General features: G+C 36.0%; 2 protein-coding genes across 3 annotated transcripts in view; one reads left to right on the top strand and one right to left on the bottom strand.

Moving 5' to 3' along the window:
• Positions 1 to 19,508, bottom strand: part of LOC113930723 — a 135,545-nt gene extending 116,037 nt beyond the window's left edge. Inside the window, exon 1 of the mRNA XM_027608129.2 lies at positions 19,453 to 19,508. Coding sequence (XP_027463930.2) covers positions 19,453 to 19,473 — 21 coding nt within the window. The 5' untranslated portion in view covers positions 19,474 to 19,508. The remainder of the gene's footprint in view (positions 1 to 19,452) is intronic.
• The window catches only part of CHIC1 (cysteine rich hydrophobic domain 1), a 68,111-nt gene continuing 64,957 nt past the window's right edge, over positions 19,405 to 22,558 (top strand). For both annotated transcript variants that reach the window (XM_027608132.2, XM_027608133.1), the window contains exon 1: positions 19,405 to 19,837. In XM_027608132.2, coding sequence (XP_027463933.1) covers positions 19,554 to 19,837 — 284 coding nt within the window. In that variant the 5' untranslated portion in view covers positions 19,405 to 19,553. The remainder of the gene's footprint in view (positions 19,838 to 22,558) is intronic.

The raw sequence follows: 22,558 nt of genomic DNA, 5'->3' as shown, positions 1-22,558 counted from the left end.
AGGAGTGACTGGTTACCAATGACCTACTTTGCAGAAACCACAACAGTTTTTGCCAGTAAAGAAAGCAACAGCCAGCACAGCCAACGTGATCCCCCCCTGTAGATTTCATGAGTTTTTGCCCCACTGGTATTCAAGTTGACAGCTTTTTCTGGGACTGAATTTGGTCCTATATACTGTTACTTTCCTACACCATTGGGCTGACCCAAAACCTGCATGCCTCTGGTTCAACCCGCATCACTGGCTTCCACTGCCAATAGCCATTCACACACCTACGGGGAGACAGTTTAGCCAAAATACTGCATGCCAATAGCCAGAACTCATGCACCTGGTTTGGGGCCCAGATCCAGCTCTGTCTTCTGTCACTGGCTTGCACCAATGGGCTCACCTAAAGTTAGCCCTTCCAGCTATGTACTTGCATGCCGCCAGCCTGATCCCCATTAACAGCATCCACTGCCATGTGCATGTCTGCAGAATGACCATGCCTCCACAGGAGTGCATGTGGATGGCCAGGGCTGGCCCAGGTAGCTGCTTGTAGGCTGATTTGGACCTATCTCCTGTCACTGTGCTCACTTGCAACTAAGCCCTCCAGCTGTCTCAATACATGCTTCCATTGTCATTGTCAAAAATGTAGACCCCAATGGCCTAAACAAATGAGTCACACCCAGACCTGGAGCTGCAACACTCCCCTGTACTTGGTACTCTGCACCCCTAGACATATGGCCACAGCACACTCCAGCATGCCATCACCCACAGGTGAAGGTCTTTTCTACTGAAATCAGTCCATAAAGGTTGGACGAAGTGACTGCTTCTTCAAGTTTTCAGACAACTATACAAGACTCCAGGGATCAAGAAAAATCACAGAAATATGACAATACCAAAGGGATACGGTAAGCTTTCAGTAACTAACCCCAAAGGACTAGAGATATGTGAAGTGCCAGACAGATAATTCAAAACAATTGTTCTAAAGATTTGCAGAGAGTTACAAGAGAACACAGATAAAAGATTTTAATGAAATCAGGAAAACAATACAAGAACAAAATGAGAACTTCAACAAGGACATAGAAAACATTTTAAAAAACAAAAATTTTACAGCTGAGTAATACAATGACTAAAGAATTCAATAAAGAGCTTTAAATGCAGACTAGACCAAGCAAAAGAAAGAATTAATGAGCTCAAAGACAGATAATTTGAAACTATTCAGTCAAAGGAGCAAAAAGAAAAAGGAATAAAAAATGAATGGGAAGAGAGGAAGATAGCGGTAGAATAGGAGGACCCTACACTCATCTCCTCCCACGAACACAACTAGATAACTATCAAATCATCCTAAATACCCCAGAAATCAACCTGAAGACTAACATAACAAACTCCACAACTAAAGGCAGAGAAGAGGCCACATCAAAGAAGGTAAGAAGTGCAGACAAATGGTTTAGGGGAGAAATGAATCACAGGTGTGGTGGAGGGGAGGGAGCCATGGTTGGTGAGAGGAGCAAGAGAGAGAGAGGAGCACACAGGGGAATGAACAAGGAGAATGTTTCCCCAAACCCATTGGCTTGGAAAATGACAGGGGAAACATTAGTTTGTACAACCAGTGAGACTTAAAGCCTGGAGTCAACAGACTTGGCAGGGGTAGAACTAGGAGGGCACTGCACTGCTCTTGGAAAGAAGGCAGGCAAACAACCCAGAGACAGACAGCATGGAAACAGTGATCTGAAGAACACCTGGGGCACACAGCAAGGAGATTATTCCATGCTCTTGGATTGCATCTTGAGAGGCAGCATTCTTTGAGATGTATCTTCAGGAACAAAGGAGCTGGCTGGCACCATTTCTCTCCCCCACCACTCAATATAAACACAGAGCCACGTGTGGGAAGCAGCACAGCACTCTCACTGACTGCCTAACTTGCTTACACCAAGCCACACCCCTCCCCATGCTCTCCTGGAACTGCCCTTTTCAGCCAAACTTTCCTCAGTGCAGTTGGCCCCTCCCCAGAATACCAGTACAATCCCCTACTCAAACCCCATCTCCCAGTCAGAGAGTTCTACAGGGCCTCAGTTCTAGTGGAAGTAGTATGAAGTCTCATTTAACAAGCAGACCAGAACACACCTAGTTAAAACTAGCCACATTCAGGACAGGGACCAAAATTACCCACAGCAAACAAGGAGAGTCTCTGCAGACCTGAAGGATAGAAAAGCAAAAACACAACAACAGAATGCATGCAACACACACTAGAGACAATCACTGAAGTGCCAAGCTGTGGGCATTTCCTGACCTCTTCTTTACAAGGCCATTACTTTCAGGATCAAGAGACATAACTCACTTTTTCAACACACAGAAGAAGGCAGAGACTTAGACAAAATGCCAAGGTGGAGGAATTTCTCCCAAATAAAACAATAAGAAAAAGCCACAGATAGAGATCTAAGCAAAACAGATGTAAGTAACATGTCTGATGGAAACTTTAAAGCAAAAATCATAATATTCACTGGGCTTGAGAAAAGAAGACATCAGTGAGACACTTACCAGAGAGATAAAAGAGTTAAAAAAGAATTAATCAGAGAAGAAGAATACAATAAACAAGATTGGGAAAGGCTTGATATAATGCACAGCATGCTGGAAGAAGCAGAGGAATAAATTAGTGACATAGAAGACAAAATAATGGAATATAATGAAGCTCAACAAAAGAAAGAAAGAATTATGCAACACAAAAATAGACTTAGGGAATTCAGTGACTCAATCAAATGTAATAACATTCATATTATAGGAGTCACAGAAGAAAAAGAGAGAGAAAAGGAAGCAGAAAATTTATTTGAAGAAATAATGGCTGAAAACTTCCCTAATCTAGGGAGAGAAAAAGACATCCAGATCCATGAGGCACAGACAATGCCCAATCAAATCAACAAAATCAGGCTAACACCAAGACATATTGTAATTAAATTTGCAAAATATAATGATAAAGAAAAAATCGTACAAGGAACAAGACATAATAATTCCTTAACATATAAGGGAAGACCCATAAAGTTAGCTGGGATTTCTCAACAGAAACTTGGCAAGACAGAAGTAAGTGACATGATATATTCAAAATGCTGAATGGGAAGAATCAGCAGCCAAGAATACTCTCTCCAGTAAGGTTATCATTCAGAATAGAAAGAGATAAAAAATTTCTCAGGCAAACAAAAACTAAAGGGCTTAGTGGCCACTAACCACCCTGCATGAAACATTAAAACTGACTCTGAGTACAAAGGAGAGACCAAAAATGACAAAGATAAGAAAGGATCAGAGAAATCTCGAGAAACAATGGTAAAACAAGTAATAAAATGGCACTACATACATATCTATCAATAATTACATTGAATGTAAATGGACTAAATGCTCAAATCAAAAGATATAGGGTGCCAGAATGGATAAAAAAAAAAAAAAACATCTATATGCAGCCTACACGGGAATCATTTTAGACATAAAGACACCTACAGGTTGAAAGTGAGGGGAAAGAGAAACATTTATCATGCAAATGAATATCAAAATAAAGCCAGAGTAGCAATACTTATATTGGACAAGCTGGACTTTAAAACAAAGACTGTAATAAGAGACAAAGAAGAGCACTATACCATAGTAAAGGGGACAATCAAAAGAGAAGATCTAATAATTGTAAACATTTATGCATCCAACATGGACAACCAAATATATAACAATTAATAACAAGCATGAAAGAACTCATTGATAACACAATAATAGAAGGGGCCATTAACATCCACTTACATCAATGAAAAGATCATCTAAGCAGAAAATCAACCAGGAAACCATGTCTTTGAATGACACACTGGACCAGATAGATTTAACAGATATATTCAGATCATTCCATCCTAAAATAGCAGAATACACATTCTTTTTAAGTGCACATGGGACATTCTAGCGGTTCTAAGAGGGAAGTGCATAGCAATACAGGCCTAACTCAAGAGCAAGAAAAATTTCAAATAGACAACCTAACCTTCCACCTAAGGGAGCTAAAAACAGAACAAATAATACACAAAACCAGTAGAAGGAAGGAAATAATAAAGATTAGAGCAGAAATAAATGATCCAGAAACTAAAAAAACAATACATTAGATCAATGAAACCAAGAACTGGTTCTTTGAAAATATCAACAAAATTGATAAACCTCTAGATAATTCCTTGTAAAACAAAAAAAGGACACAAATAAACAATATCACAAATGAAAGACAAGAAATAACAACTAACACCATGTAAATACAAACAATTGTAAGAGTATATTATGAAAAATTAAATGCCAACAAATTAGACAACCTAGAATAAATGGATAAATTCCTAGAAACATATAACCTACCAAAGCTGAAGTGGGATTATATAAAAAATATGAGGAGACCATTTACCAGCAGTTAAATTGAATCAGTAATCAAAAATCTCCCAACAAACAGAAGTCCAGGACCAGATGACTTCACAGGCAAATTCTACCAAACATTTAAAGAAGAGTTAATACCTATTCTTCCCAAACTCTTCCAAAAAATTAAAGAGGAAATCTTCCAAATTCTTTCTATGAGGTTAGTATCACCCTGATACCAAAACCAAATAAAGACATCACAAAGGGGAGGGGGGACTACAGGCTAGTATCTCTGATGAACATAGACGCAAAAATCCTCAAAAAATTACTAGCAAACTGAATCCAAAAATACATTTTAAAAAATACACCATGATCAAATGGACTTTCTCCCAGAGATGCAAAGGTGGTTCAATATTTGCAAAACAATCAACATGATACAAAACATCAATAATGAAAAATAAAAACCATATGATCCTTTCAATGGCTGCAGAAAAGCATTTGACAAAGTACAACAGCCATTCATGATAAAATCCTTCAACAAGGAAGGTCTAGAGGGAACATACCTCAACATATTAAGGATCTTATATGGAAAACCCACAGCCAATATCATACTCAATGGGGAAAAACTAAGAGATTTCCCCTTAAGGTCAGGAACCAGAAAAGTATGTCCACTCTCACCACCGATATTCAACATAGTATTTGAAGTCCTTGACACATCTCTTAGACAACAAAAAGAAATAAAAGGCATCCAAACTGGTAAAGAAGGAGTAAAACCCTCACTATTTGAAGATGATATCATATTCTATATAGAAAACTATAAAGATTCCACCAAAACACTACTAAAACTGATAAATGAATTAAGTAAAGTTGCAGCATACAAAATCAATGTACAGAAATCTGTTGCATTCCTATACAATATTAATGAAGCAGCAGAAAGTGAAATTAATAAAACATCCCATTTAAAATTGCACCAAAACAATAAAATACCTAGTAATAAGCTTAACCAAAGAGGTGAAAGACCTGTTGTCTGAAAATCATAAAACACTGATGAAAGAAATTCAAGATGATGTAGAGAAATAGAAAGATATTCCATGATCATGGGTCAGAAGAACAAATATTAAGATATCTACACTACCCAAAGCAATCTACTGATTTACTGCAATTCCTATCAACATACCACCAGCATTTTTCACAGAGCTAGAACAATCCTAAAATATGTATAGAGCCAGAAAAGACCCTGAATACCCAAAACAATCTTGAAAAAGAAAACAAAAACTGGAGGTATCACAATTCCAGACTTCAGGTTATATTACAAAGCTGTAATGATCAAGACAGTATGGTACTGGCATAAAAATAGACACAGAGATCAACAGAACAGAATAGAAAACCCAGAAATGAACCCACAACTATATGGTCAACTAATCTTCAACAAAGCAGGAAAGAATGTCTAATGGGAAAAAGACATTCTTTTCAACGAATGGTTTTGGGAAAACTGGACAGCAACATGCAAAAGAATGAAACTGGAACGCTTTCTTTCACCATACACAAAAATAAACTCAAAATGAATTAAAACCTAAATGTGAGGCCTCAAACCATAAAAATCCTAGAATAGAGCACAGGCAGTAATTTCTCAGACATGGATCATAGCAACACCTTTCTACATATGTCTCCTGATCCAAGGGAAATAAAAGCAAAAATAAACTATTGGGACTACATCAAAATAAAAGGCTTTAACACAGCAAAGGAGACAATTAGCAAAACTAAATGGCAACCTACTGAATGGGAGAAGATATCTGCAAATGACACATCCAATAAATGGTTAGTATCCAAAATATATAAAGAACTGATATAACTAAACACCCAAAAACCAAATAATCCAACTAAGAAATAGGCAGAAAACATGAACAGACATTTCTCCAAAGGAGACATACAGATGGCCAATAGACACATGAAAAGATGCTCAATATCGCTCATTATCAGGGAAATGCAAATGAAAACCACAATGAGATAGTACCTCACATCTGTCAGAATGGCAAAAATCAAAAACACAAGAAACAACAAGTGTTGGCAAGCATGTAGAAAAAAAGGAACCCTCTTGCACTGGTGGTGGGAAGGCAAATTGGTGCAGCCACTCTGGAAAACAGTATGGAGGTTTCACAAAAAGTTAAAAACAAAACTACTCTAGCATCTAGCAATCACACTACTAGGTATTTACCCCCCAAAATACAAAAAGTTAACTCAAATGGATACATGCACCCCTATGTGTATAGCAGCATTATTTACAATAGCCAAATTATGGAAGCATCCCAAGTGTCCATCCACTGATGAATGGGTAAAGAAGATGTGGTATATGTATACAATGGAATATTATTCAGCCATAAAAATGAATGAAATCTTGCCATTTGCAATAACATGTATGGAGCTAGAGAGTATAATGCTAAGCAAAATAAGTCAGTCAGAGAAAGACAAATAACATATGACCTCACTCAATGTGGAATTTAAAAAGCAAAACAAATGAGCAAAAGAAAAAAAGAGAAAGAGAAGACAAACCAAGAAACAGACTTTTAACTATAGAGAAAAAACTGATGGTTACCAGAGGGAAGATGTGTGGGTGGATGGCTTAAATAGGTGATGGGGATTAAGGACTACAGTTGCTGTGATGAGCACACAGTGATGTATGGAATTGTTGAATCACTACATTGTACACCTGAAACTAATATAATACTGTACATTAAATATACTAGAATTAAAATTAAAAATGGAGAAAAAAATTTAATAATTTTATATTAATAAATAATTTCAGTAAAGTTGCAGGATACAAAATCAATGTACAAAAATCAGCTATTTTTCTATATACACTGACAACAAACTATCTGAAAAAGAAGTGAAGGAAATAATCCCATTTACTATAGCATCTGAAACAACAAAATATTTAGGAATAAATGTAGCCAAGGAGGTGAAAAATTGGCATACTGAAAAGTATAAAACACTGGTGAAAGAAATTGAAGACACAAGTAAATGGAAATATATCCTGTGTTCCTGGTTTGGAAAAATTAAGTTTATTCATATATCTACAATACACAAAGTGATAATACAGATTCAGTGCAATCCCTACCAAAATCTCAATGACATTTTTCATAAAAATGAAAAAAATCCTAAAATTTATATGGAACCACAATAGACCCTGAATAGCCAGAGCAATCTTGAACAAGAGGAACAAAGTTTCAGCCATTACACTGCTGATTTCAAAATATACTAGATAGCTGTAGTAATCAAAACAGTATGGTACTGGCAAAAAAAAAAAAAATCCCAGACATATAGAGTAATAAATCAGAAAAGAGAGCCCAAAAATGAATTCATGGATTTACGGTCATCTGATCTTCAACACAGTTGCCAAGAACATGGAAACCATATTCTCTTCAATAAATGGTGTTGTGAAGCTGGATAACCGCATGAAAAAGAACAAAATTAGACCTTTTTCTCATGTCATATACAAAAATCTACTGAAAATGGATTAAAGCTTAAATGTAAGATCCAAAACTATAAAACTCCTAGAAGAAAACAGGAAAAAAAAAACTTGACGTTGATCTGGGCAATGATTTTTTGGATTTGGCCCCAGAAGCACAGTCAAAAAAAAAAAAAAAATAGACAAGCAGGGTTGCATCAAACTAAAAACCTCTGCACAACCTGGAAATAATAACAAAATAGAGATAACATTTGGAATGGGAGAAATATTTGCAAATCATACATCTGATAAGGGGTTAATATCTAAAATATATAAGAAACTTAAACTATTCCATAGCCAAAAATAACATAAAATAAAATAAATAACCCAAATAAAAATGGGTCAAGTGTTCATATTACCCAAATCAATCTACAGTTTCAGTGGAACACCTACCAAAATACCAATTGCATTTTTTTTCACAGAACTAGAACAACTATTCCTAAAATTTGCCTGTAACTGCAAAAGACCTCGAATAGCCAAAGAAATCTTGAGAAAGAACAAAACTGGATATATCACAATCCCAGATTTCAAGATATACTACAAAGTTACAGTAATCAAAACAGAATGGTACTGGCACAAAAATGAACATATAGATCAAAGGAACAGGATAGAGAGCCCAGAAGTAAACACCCATATGGTCAATTAATATGTGACAAAGGAGGCAAGAATATACAATGGGAAAAAAACAGTCTCTCTAATAAATGGTATTGTGAAAACTGGATAGCTACAAGCAGAAGAATGAAACTGGAACACTTTCTTATACCATATACAAAAATAAACTCAAAATGGATTAAAGACCTAAGTGTGAGACCTGAAACCATAAAACTCCCAAAAGAAAATATAGGCTGTAATCTCGGACATCAGCCTTAGCAACATATTTATGGATATGTCTCCACAGGCAAGGGAAATGAAAGTAAAATTAAACTATTGGGACTACACCAAAACAAAAAACCTTCACACAACAAGCAAAACCATCCACAAAAAAGAAAATAAAAGGCAACCTACTGAAAGGGAGAAGATACTTGCAAATGATATATCCTATAAGGGGTAATATCCAAACATATACAGAATTTATACAACTCAACACCAAAAAAAAAAAAAAAAAAACAAGAAATTTGATTTAAAAATGTGCAGAGGACCTGAATAGACATTAAAAAAAAAAGACATACAGATGGCCAACAGACACATTAAAAGATGGTCAACATCACTTATCATCAGGGAAATGCAAATCAAAACCACAATGACATATCACTTCACACCTTTTAGGATGGCTATTATTAAAATGACAAATAAGTTGGTGAGGATATGGAGAAAAGGGAACATTTATGCACTGTTGGTGGGAATGCGAATTCAAGCAACCACTGTGGAAAGCTGCAAAAAGGGTTCCTCAAAAAAATAAAAAATAGAAATACCATATGATCCAGCAATTCCACTCCTGGGTATTTTTCCAAAGAAAATCTGAAGAGATATAGTCACCCCTATGTTCATTGCAGCATTATTTATGATAATCAAGATATGGAAGAAACCCAAGTGTCCACTGATAGATGAATGGATAAAAAAGATTTGGCATACATACACACACACACACCAAATAATGGAATAATACTAAGCTATAAAAAAGAATGAAATCTTGCCATTTGCAGTAACATGGATGGGCACCGAGTGTATTATTTTAAGTGAAATAAGATAGAGAAAGAGAAATACCATATGATTTCACTTACATGTGGAAGGAATCTAAAAAACAAAATAAATGAACAAGCAGAGTCTTAAATACAGAGAACAAATTTGTGGTTGCCAGAAGGGTAGTGGGTGGGGTGATGGGCAAAATAGATGAAGGGGATTAGGAGGTACAAACTTCCAGTTATAAAATAAGTCATGGAATTGGAAAGGACAGCATAGGGAATATAATCAGTAATACTGTAATAATGTTGTTTGATGACAGACAGTGACTACCCTTTCTTGGTGAGTAATGTATAGATGTGTCAGATCAATACATTATACACTGGAAACTCATATAACACTGTATGTTAATTATACTTCAATAATAGATTTAAAAATTGGGAAGCATGGGTAAAATAAAGGGGATTAAGAGTACACTTATCTTGGGGCGCCTGGGTGGCTCAGTCGTTAAGCGTCTGCCTTTGGCTCAGGTCATGATCCCCGCGTCCTGGGATCGAGCCCCGCATCGGGCTCCCTGCTCGGCGGGAAGCCTGCTTCTCTCTCTCCCAATCCCCCTGCTTGTGTTCCCTCTCTCGCTGTGTCTCTCTCTGTCAAATAAATAAATAAAATCTTTAAAAAAAAAAAAGAGTACACTTATCTTACTGAGCACTGAGATATGTATAGAATTGTGGAATCATATGCATACCTAAAATTAATATAACACTGTGTGTTAATTATACTTGAATAAAAATTTTAAAAATCATATATACCATATAAACTGTAACCCAAAGAGAGTGAAGGTGGCTATAATAATAACAGAAAATAAGTCAAACATGTTGCACGAGACAAAAAGGACATAATATATTGCCAGTATTCAATTTGTCAAGAAGATATAACAATTAAAAACATATACACCAAATATCAGGGCTCAAAATATATGAGGCAAACATTGACAGAATTGAAAGAAGAAATACACAGCCCTTCAATAATAGTTGGAGATTTTAATACCCCACATTCAGAATGCATAGAATAATCAGACATTGTATAAATAAGAAGACAGAAGTCTTGAACCACACAATACATCTACTAGACCTGACATATACATAACAGTCCATGAAACAACAGCAGAACACACATTCTTCTCATGTGCACATGGAACATCTTCCAGGATAGATGACTTGTAAGTCTACAAAACAATATTAACACATTTAAGAAGACTGAAATCATGCAAAATATTATTCTGGTCACAAAGGGATGATACTAGAAATCAATATTAAAAAAAACCCAGAAAATTCTCTAATATATGGAAATTAAACAACACTCAAAAAAGCACAAGGAAAATTTCAAAAATATTTTGAGAGTATCAAAACAAAACATATAAAACAAACTTAGAGGATGCAGTGAAAGCAGTGCTAAGATGGAAGTTAATAGATGTAAGTGCTTATATTAAAAAAGAAGAAAGATCTTAAATCAACAATTCAAATTTACATGTTAAGTAACTAGGAAAAAAAGAAAAACAACCCAAATCTAGCAGAATAAAGAAAATGATAAAAAGTGAAGTAGAGACAAGTGAAATAGATGAGAGGAAAAAAAACAAGTAAATCAACAAAACCAAAAATTGGTTCTTTGAGAAGATCAACAAATTTGACAAACCTTTACCTATGTTGACTAAGTAAGAAGAGAAAAAAATTAAAATTGTTAAATCAGCAATGAAGTGAAACCTTACTACTGATTTTTCAGAAATAGAAAGATTGTAGAAGAGTACTATGAAAAGTTGTCTACCAAGAAACTGGATAACCTAGATGAAATGGACAAATTTTTAGAAACACACAATCTACCAACACTGATTCATGAAGAAATAGAAAATCTGAATAGACCTATAACTAGTATGGAGATGGAATCAGTAATCAAAAACCTCTCAAGAAAGAAAACCCCTGCATCATATGGCTTCCTTGAGTAAACCTACATCAAACATTTAAAGAAGAATTAACATTAAACCTTCTCAAACTCTTATAAAACATTGAGGAAGAGCAAAGACTTCCTACCTCATTCTATAAGGGTAGCATTATCATGAGAACAAAGGTAGACAAAAAACATTAAAAGAAAGGAACTAGAGATCAATAATCCCTATAAATATTGATACAAAAATCTTCTACAAAATACTAGCAAACCTCATTTAACAACATGTTAACATGATCATAAGTTATGATCAAATACAAGCATGGTTCAGCATACAGAAGTCAATCAATGTTTTATCCTACATTCACAGAATGAAAATATACACATGATCATCTCAACTGATGCAGGAACATCATGTGACAAAATCTATCATTATTTCATGATATAAAATTATCAACAAACTAAGAATGAAAGGAAATTATCTCAAGATAATAAGGCCATATATGAAAAACCCACAGATAACATCATACTTGGTGAAATTGAAAGCTTTGCCTTTGTCAAAAATTAGTTGACCATATATGCATATATTCTTGGATTTATTTCTTAGCTCTCCTTTCTGTTTCATTAGGTTGTGTGTCTGTTTTTATGCCAGTACTATATTATTTTGATTACCACAGATCTGTGAGTACATATAATATCTACATATATTACATATTAAATATACATTTATATATAATATATAATTATATATTATTTTATATTAAATATTTTATATGTACTCACAAATCTATGGTAATCAAACTAAGAATGAAAAGATTATATATATATATGTATACATAAGTTCTGTATATATATTATATATACATACATACCTTTTATACATACATATATATATGGTATAACAATCATGGACAATACTATGGAAATTCCTCAAAAAAAAATCTAAAAATAAAACTACCATATGACCCAGCAATCTATCTTCTGGATATATACCCCCCCAAAATGAAAGCAGTACTTTCACAATAGCATCAAAAACAATAAAATATTTAGGAATAAATTTAACCAAGAAAATAAAAAATCTGTACAATGAAAACTACAAGACTTTGCTGAAAGAAATCAAAGAAAACACACAGAAATGGAAGGACATCCTGTGTTCATGGATTGGAAGAATTAATATTATTAAAACGTCCATGTTACCCACAGCCATCTATAAATCCAAAACAATCTCTATCAAAATCCCAATGGCATTTTTCACAGAGATAGAACAAACAATCCTAAAATTTGTGGAACTATAGAAGACCCAAAGTAGCCAAAGGAATAATGAGAAAGAAGAAAACTGGAGGCATCACACTTCCTGATTTCAAACTATATTACAAAGCTACAGTAATTAAAACATATGGTACTGGCATAAAAATAGACACATAGATCAGTAGAATAGAATAAAGAGACCAGAATTAAACCCCCACATGCATGGTAAACTAATATTTAATAAGGGAGCCAAGAATATCCAATGTGGAAAACACAGTGTCTTCAAAAAATGGTGCTGGGAAAATTGGATAACCACATACAGAAACATGAAATTGGAACCCTATCTTACACCACTCAGAAAAATTGGCTTGGAATGGATTAAAAACTTAAACATAAACTTAAAACCATAAAACTTCTAGATAACATAGGGAAGAATCTCCTTGATATTGGTCTTGGCAATGTTTTTTTTTTTTGATATGACACCAAAAGCACAGGCAATAAAAGAAAAATAAACAAGTAAGACTAGATCAAACTTAAAAGTTTCTGCATTGCAAAAGAATAATCAACAAGATGAAAAGGCAACCTACAGATGGAAGAAAATATTTGCCAATTATGTTTCAAAAAGTAAGCTATCAAAAAGTAAATTATGTATCAAATTATGCAAACAACCAAAATTTTTCAAGAATTCATACAACTTAATAAAAAATAAAATTCTAACTGAAGAATGGGTAGAGAAACTACACAGATTTTTTTTTCCAAATAAGACATCCAAAAGGTCAACAGGTACATGAAAAAGTACTCAACATCACTAATCAACAGGAAAATACAAATCAAAACCACAGTGAGGTATTACCTTACACCTGTCAGAATACTGGTCATCAAGAAGGCTAGAATTAACAAGTATTGGTGAGGAAGTGGAGAAAAGGGAACCTTGTACAGTTGGTGGGATTATAAAATTTGTTCAGCCACTATAGAGAATAGTATGGTAATTCCTCAAAAAAATTAAAAATAGAAATAGCATATGATCCAGTAATCCCACTTCTGGGTATACATCAAAAGGAAATGAAAACAGGTTATTGAATAAATATATGTAGTTTACTATAGTATTATTCAAAATAGCCAAGATATGAAAACATGTGTCCATCAATGGATAAGTGGATTAAGAAGATGTGCTGTATACACAATGGAATACTATTCAACCAGGAGAAAAAAGGAAATTCTGCCATTTGCTAAAACAGAGATGGACCTTGAAGACATTATGCTATGTGAGATAAGTCAGACAGAGAAAAACAAATACTGTATGGTATCTCTTATACATGAAATCTTTAAAAAAAACTGAACTTGAAAACACAGAGAGTGGATTGATGGTTATGAGGGGCTGGGAGTGGGGAAATGGGAGAAATATTGCTTAAGGGTACATACTTGCAACTGGTAAATAAATAAGACCTGGAGATCTAATACACAGACTGTGACTGTGTATTAGATCTAACACACAGTACAGTGACAAAACTGTATTATAAACATTGAAATTTCTAAGAGACTAGATTTTAATTGTTCCCACCACTAGAAGAAATAATAGTTATGTGGCATGATAAAGGTATAACCTAATGCTACAGTGGCAATCTTATTGATATATAAATTTATCAAGTCAATATGTTGTACACCTTAAACTTACACCATGTTATATGTCAATTATATCTTAATAAAAGATTTTTTAGTAAAATAAAGAAAAAGCATGATGCCAACAATAACAATAAGAGAGCTGGAGTGTCCATATTAATATAAGAATATAAACCAACATTATTACTTGAGCTAGAGGGATATTTCATAATGATTAAGGATTAATTCATCAGGAAAATATAATTACTGTAAACATATCTGTACCTAAGAAAGGAGCCCCATACTACATGAAGCAAAAATTAACAAAAATGAATAAAAAATGGAAAATTCAACAATAATAGTTGAAGACTTCAGTGATCCATTCTAAGTAATGGACAGCAAAATGAGACAGAATATCAAAAAGGATATAGAAGACATAAATAGAACTATAAGGTAGACGTAACTGATATTTTTAGAATAATCCAACCAATAACAACAGAATATAAATTTTTCTCAAATGTACATAAAACTTTCTCAAAATAAATGATATGGTAAAGCAACAAAACAAGTCTTTGGAAATTTAAAAGGATTTATATCATACAATTTATGTCCTTGAACCACACTGGAATTAAAATTAGAAATCAACAACAGAAGAAAATTTCATTCAAATTGAAATTGAATTTTTTAATTGAAAATTAATTTAAATTTTGGAAATCCTTAAAAAAGGAACAGACAGAGATGGGGGGAGGGAGAAAGAGAAGCAAAAAGAAGAGAAGGAGAAGTAGAAGAAGGAGATAAAAGGGAGGGAGGGAGAAGATCCAGATTAGAAAGAAACAGATAAAACTGTGTTCATTCACAGATTACATAAATTTATATGTAGAAAACCCTGAGAATTTTACAGACACAGGCACAGACACACACAGACCCAGAGTCCTGGGTCTCTGCTCAGCAGAGAGTCTGCTTCTCCCTCCCCCTGCTCTTGTGCTCTCGCTTGCTTGCTCCCTCTCCCTCTCCCTCTCAAATAAATAAATAAAATCTTAAAAAAAAGATAACAGGAGGAATCCTTGTGGTGATGTAACTGTTCTTTATCTTGTCTATGGTGGTAGTCGTATGAACCTATGCCTGTGGTAAAATTTCATAGAACTAAATTCACACACACACATACACACACACACACACACACACACACACAAATGAATACATGTATGACTGTGGAACTTTGAGTAAGATGGGCAGATTGTATCATGTCAATTTTGTGGTTGTGATAGTGTACTATAGTTACACAAGATGTTATCATTGGGAAATACTGAGTAAAGTGTAAACAGGACCTGCCTGTACTAGCTCTTATAATTATATGTGAATCTCTAATTATCTTGAAAAAAAAGCTTAATAAATGGGGCAAAAGATTTGAATAGACATTTCATCAAAGAAGGTATATAAATGAAAAACAAGCACATGAAAAGATGTTCAACATCATTAGTCATTAGAGAAATATAAAATAAACCTACAATGTGATACACTTCATTCCCACGAGAATAGCTCTATCCAAAAAGAAAATAACAGATGTTGGAGAGAATGTGGAGAAAATGGAACTCTCATACATTGCTAGTGGGAATGCAAACTGATTGATCCACCTTGAAAAATAGTTTGGCAGTTATCTTAAAATCAACACTCTTACCATATGACCCAGTAATTCCACTCATAGGTATCCACCCTTGAGAAATTAAAACCTATGTTCACACAAGGACATGTATGTGAATTTTCATAGCAGTATTTTCATAATATCCAAAATCCCAAATATCATCAATTGGTGAATGGATAAACAAAATGTGATATATCTTTACAATGTCATACTATTTATCAATTAAAAGGAATGAAGTACTTATACAAGACACAACATGGATAAACCTCAAAAATATTATCCTAAGCAAAAGAAACTAGATACAAAAGACCACACATTGTATGATCCAATTTATTTGAAATGTCCAGAAAAGAAATCTACAGAGACAGAAAGTAGATTAATTATTGCCTGGGGCTAAGGGTCAAAATGGGGAATGATTGAAAATGAGATAGTGATTTCTTTTGGGTGTGACAGAAATGTTCTAAAGTTAGTTTGTAGTGATAGGTGCACAATTCTGTAAATTTACTGAAATCACTGAATTTTACACTTAGAGAGAGAGAGAGGAAAGGAAGGAAGGGAGGGAGGGAGGGAGGGAGGATTCTTTTAAAAGTTATATTTCTTTTCAGCTGTTCTAAGATTGAACAGATGGTTAAACCTGCGACCCCTTGCCTCAGGTCCCCATCCATTAGACAGGGTAATTACCCCCATGCCCTGCTTAGCTCATCAGACAGAAAGTTATATGGCCTGTTTTCTTCTCCACCCACTCCTAGCCTTAGTATTCTTGATGGTTGCTAAACTATCATTTAAAAATCACGGCTCAGTCGTTAAGCGTCTGCCTTCAGCTCAGGTCATGATCCCAGGGTCCTGGGATCGAGCCCCGCATCAGGCTCCCTGCTCAGAGGGAAGCCTGCTTCTCCCTCTCCCACTCCCCCTGCTTGTGTTCCCTCTCGCTGTGTCTCTCTGTCAAATAAATAAATAAAATCTTTAAAAAAAATAAATATCATGTCACTCCTTGTGTTTACTGACAAAAGGTATTTTTCTTGGCTTGCCCAACTCCAAATTCTCCTATGGATCAGCAAAAAAAAAAAATTACTTTTGGAATTATATATGCATTTTCAGCACAGTGTATATGCAAGAAAGCAGACCATACTTGTGAGTTTCTCCAAGCAATAGCATTGCTTTGTTCTTTCTTTGACATCTGACTAAATATCAGAGACCACTCTCCATTTTGGCAGTATAATTTGCCCCTCCCTCTCCTCCTCACCCATCCTCCACAGCCATCATTTCTCCACTTTTACCATAGTTCCAGTATCTCACTTGCACTTACCACAAAGTTCGCCCTTTATATTCCTTTCCCTTTATCTCCTTCAAATATCCCTTCTTAGCCTAATCCTGACTGGTGAAAAGGAGAAACTCGCATTTAAGTTGTAATCAGCAAAATACTTCCCTCTAGTCAGTGACTTAATGGACTTTTAAGGATAATATAACATGTTTGGAAAATTTTTAGTATTGCCTATGACTTTTTTGCTTTTTGAAAGGGAAGAACGGGTGTGAAATATTGATTTGATCTTAAGTCTAAAGTATTTCACTCCCATGAATGACATATGACATGTTTTTATTAATATCCAAGAAAAGCAGCTACATTGTATCTGTCTTATCAGAAGGCTCTTGTAAAATATTTTTAGACTAGTAAAGTTCTCTATACTATAAAAACTAAATTTTGTTGCTTATTGCTAGTGTTGCAACATATTTTTTATTAACATATAATGTATTATTTGTTTCACAGGTACAGATCTGTGACTCATCAGTCTCACACAATTCACAGTGCTGACCATAGCACTATTTTTAAAGTTTCTAAATAAATAAGGTATTGAGTACAAAACATTTTTTCACCTTAATAACACAAACTTACTGATAATAATAATGGTTTGAACAGTGTCACTTACAAAACTAATTTCTTCTTCCCTCATGCATCCTAAATGCTTTGTTTATATTGCTATACTGCTAGCATAATACTCATATTAAATTACAGTACAGTTATGGGGTGCCTGGGTGGCTCAGTCGGTTAAGGGACTGACTCTTGGTTTCGGCTCAGGTCATGATCTCATGGGTCATGGGATCCAGCCCCATGTCCGGCTTCATACTTAACTTGGAGTCTGCTTGAAGATTCTTTCCCTCTGCCCCTCCCCCTGCTCTCTCTCTCTCTCTAATAAATGAATAAATCTTTAGAAAAATAAAGCGCAGTTATATCTGTTTCCTCAGTCTCACCATCGAATTGGGATGGAGCTGTAGTGTAGCATAAAGAGCAGTGAAGCTGATATTAAAATACCTGGATTACAGGATTTGTTTTATTAATTAGCAGCTACATGACTTTACTGTCTTAATGATCCCTGAATTATGACAAGGATTTTTGTGCTGCTGCTAAGTATTAGTTTGACACATGGATTGGAAACTCAAAATATGTGATCTCTACAACATTTTAGTTGGTGTGAAGAAGAGAGGAAAAAATATTTGAAATGGAAATTTTGAAAAAATCTTACCACAGACCTTAATAAATTACTTAAACTTCCTGAGATTCAGTTTTGCCAGCTATAAAATAGATATGATAATACTTACCTCACAGGATTGTTTAAGGGTTAACTGAGATACTGTACATGAAAGAGACTAGATCAGTGTCTGGAAGATGGATGATATTAATTAATCATTCCTTAGGTTGGAATACTCCCTCCACCCTCTCCATGCCCTTCTCCCCTGTAAACAAACAAACAAACAAACAAAACCTCCAAACTTCAAACATCTTTCAAGAAACAGCCCAAAGGAATCACTCTACAAAACCTTTTCAAACAACTTCAGTCAGTGTAGCCCTTTGGGTAAGAGTACCGGGCTTTTGAAATCAGAAGAGATTTCCAAGTTTAAAACCAGGTCTGCCGTTTAGTAACTCCATGACCTTGGTTGGGCACGTTACTTATCTTCCGTGCATCTAGGTCTCCCATCTGTAAAGCGAGATCATTCTGGTACATATCCCATGCAGTTGTGAAGTATTAAATGGGATATACACAAAGAGTGCTTAGCACAGTCCCAGACACTGTCTTTTATTAAGTATTACAGAAGGAGAAGTAGTAATAGAAAGTTTCCTCTTCAGTAAAATGTTAATAAAAATGCCTCCCAGGGTGGCAAAATTCTGATGCAAAAGTCTTTTAAACTGTAATGCTGAACAAACAAATGCAAGGGATTGGTATATACCTTTAGATATCTGGGGCAAAGTTCTAACCTCATGTTATAGAATATGCATTCCCCGCACTGCGTGGGGGTGTGTGGTTAATAATACCCACGACTAATTAATAGGAAATAAAGCCAGAAGATATGTCCCCTGGCCCCAAGCAGCTCAAGCCCGAAGAGCAGTATTAAACACAGAACCCGCAGACCGGGCCTCGATAATTCCCTGGAGTTCACCTCCAACGCCCCCCTTCGTTTAGTACCGCGCAAGCGTAGACTGATTTTGCTCCTCTCTCCCTCGTGCCCCCGCCTCCAACCCCCCTCCCCCGTCTGCCCCAACACGCAGGCGCATCTCTTCAAATCCTGTCCCTACCCCGGTCCTCTTTCTCTTCATTTCGTTCCCCCTCCTCTTCCAGCACCTCGGCAGGTTCAAACTCTTCTCCGTGAGGGTGGCGGCGATTGAGAGGTCACGTGATGAGCATCCTGCTGCCCAACATGGCGGAGTTCGACACCATCTCGGAACTGGAGGAGGAGGAAGAAGAAGCGGCAACGTCGTCGTCGTCGCCGTCGTCGTCGTCGGTATCGGGGCCCGACGACGACGAGGAAGATGAGGAGGACGAGGAAGAAGAGGAGGATGAGGAAGAAGAAGAAGAGGAGGAGGAAGAGACGCCACCCCCGCCTCGGGTAGTGAGTGAGGAGCATCTGCGGAGATATGCCCCCGATCCTGTATTGGTGCGGGGCGCCGGCCACATCACTGTGTAAGCAAGAGGGGGCCATGGGGTTTGAAAACGCTGAGATTTGTCGACAGAGGAATGAGAAGGTGGTCGAGGGGCCTGTGGGGTGGGGGAGGGCTGACTGAGGCATGCAGTTAGAAAAGGACACCTGGTCTAAACGGAGAAACCGAGGGAGATAGGTGTAAAGGAAGTGAGGAGAATGCAAATGTGATGCACCAACATCAGGTAAAGAGTGCGTATAGGACAGGGAGGTTAGAGGTTTGAGAGCAAGAGGGAGTGGAGTAGAGGTGAGTCTCCTTGCTCCTGTGTATGCTTTAAACTGCAGGATGTACCAGAGGATTCTTTGCTGCTAAGATTGGTGTGTAGTGGAACACGGTGACTGCTGTGACATGTGACAAGATCTAGGCTTGGATTCTTCAAAACAGAAACATGATATGTTTTGTGAATAATATAGAATATCCACCCACCCACATATTCATTCATCCATTCTTCTTATCTAATGCTTATGTGAATGAATATAATAATCCTTTCCATGTCTTGATAACTCATTCTGACATTCATTAAATATCACACAATTAGAAGTTCAGATTAAGAGGCAGTTGTGAAAAGTAAGGGAGCAATAGATTGAGAGTGAGGGCTCTTGGAAGTTGGTCCCAGCTTTGCTTCTTACTGGCCCTGTGACCTTGCTCAGGTTACTTCCTATTTCTGGGCCTTAATTTCTCCATCTGTAAAAATGAGGGGTGTGGGGTAGATGGTTTCCAAAGCCTTTCAGCTCTGAGATAAGTTCAGATACCTGTAGGAGATTTTGTATGCCCAAACATTAAATATGCAGACATGAAATCCTTATGGAAATTATTCCCCCAGGAGCTGAGGTTGATTTTTTTTTGAAAACCTACGCAGAGTGACTTTTTTTAAAAATTGAAATCTTGGATCATATTTGAGAAAATAAAAGGAGAAGAGACCTCATAGCATAGTAGTTGCAAAGCAAAAGAAAATTTTAATGGCTCTCTGGGCTTTGAAGAGTGCCTTTTCTTTTTTATGTGCTTGGGCTGTAAATGCTTGGAAGTTTGAGTGTGTGTCGTGTTCATCCTCTTAACTATGCTGTCTTTTCCTGCATTTTCATATCACTGCCTCTAATTTTGATAATAGCTCACCTAGTCCCTTTGACTTTCAATTGAGTTCAAATTATCAGAAATCATGTATTAGAATACGCAACACCTCCCCACATCATGTTAGCTTTTAATTTTAACATGTTAAATATTTTGATTGTAATATACTTTTGTGATCTTTGCATAAAATATATTAAGGAAGATTTTGAAATTGTGGAAGAGTTTGGGAAGATTTTTAGACCTGCTTTTTGGTTAGGCAATTATTTTAATACAGTTTTTCTTGGTCCAAGATTTTTGCGGATAGCCTACAATGATCAGATGCCAGCTTACTGCGCTGTTTTACTTTTATTCCTTTCATCAGTAGGGCGACAATTTATTACTCAAACTAATTATGATTCTGGCACCAAAGGTTACTTTCATGCAGATTATTTCACACGACTGAACAGAAAAAGGTTTTTTATTCCAGTCTATAACTTTATATTCCCAACATTCCTCCCCCTTATTTTCTAACATTCAGAAAACAGAGGAGGGGCAAGGAAACAGAATTTAAGTTACCAGAAACTTATTTGTGGTTCCATTCTACTCTTCACACAATCATGGTGAAGTACTTATCAACCTATTTTCTTTTTTTTTTTTTTAAGATTTTATTTTTATTTAATTGAGAGAGAGAGAGAGAAACAGCATGAGAGGGGAGAAGGTCAGAGGGAGAAGCAGGCTCCCCGCTGAGCCGGGAGCCTGACGTGGGACTCGATCCCAGGACCCCGGGATCATGACCTGAGCCGAAGGCAGTCGCCCAACCAACTGAGCCACCCAGGCACCCCAACCTATTTTCAATTAAAAGCAAAGCACTCACACTTGCCATATCCAGGGCCTTGTGATAGGTATAATGTCCCTCCCAGCTTAAAAATTCTGGAATTAGGAGTGTGAAGTAGTGGTGCTGGAAGTAACTGTTGGTATTAATTGAAGCCAAAACCCGAAAAGCAGCAAACCAGTACTTGAACCACTAACCAATGTATATTGTTTGGAAAAATTATTTAGTTGTATTGTACACATTCTCTCAACTGAAAAGCCCATTTGATCTTAAATGTCAGAGATCTGAAAAATAAATGTTTAGGAGAAAGTTTTACTGAATCTGAGAAACTGGCCTTTCTATGGTAGTGAAACTTTCCCCTCTATCAGGTAAAGTATGATCCTTATGAAACAGTTAATCCAATTCTGAAACATCTAAAATAATCAGCTCCTGTTAAATTTTTTTCGGGCATGTGAGTGTTAGAGTTGTCCTATCTGAATGAAATATTTCTTATTCTCTCCTACCTCTTATTTTTGCCATTCTCTGTGCAGTTGTCTATTCTATAGAAGACTTTGTTTCTTTTCAAAGTTTAAAATTTGAGAACCATTGCTTTGAACTCAGTATTTCTTAAGCCATCATTTTTCCTCCCCACATTGGCTGTGCATTCCAGTTGCCTCATTTCTGATCGTGATCCCACCACTCTAATCTTCTGGGGTAGTATTTCAAATCCTTGAGTCCTTTTAACTCTTCCTTTTCCTTGACTTGTCTAGTGCCACTCTGTCCCAGAATTATGTCCTCATATATTTGAAGTGTCTATTGGATTTTTCATTTTCTCCATTTCTACTG

The sequence above is a fragment of the Zalophus californianus genome, chromosome X (assembly GCF_009762305.2).
Source record: "Zalophus californianus isolate mZalCal1 chromosome X, mZalCal1.pri.v2, whole genome shotgun sequence".
NCBI lineage: Eukaryota > Metazoa > Chordata > Mammalia > Carnivora > Otariidae > Zalophus > Zalophus californianus.
This window is presented reverse-complemented; position numbering and strand designations above follow the sequence as displayed.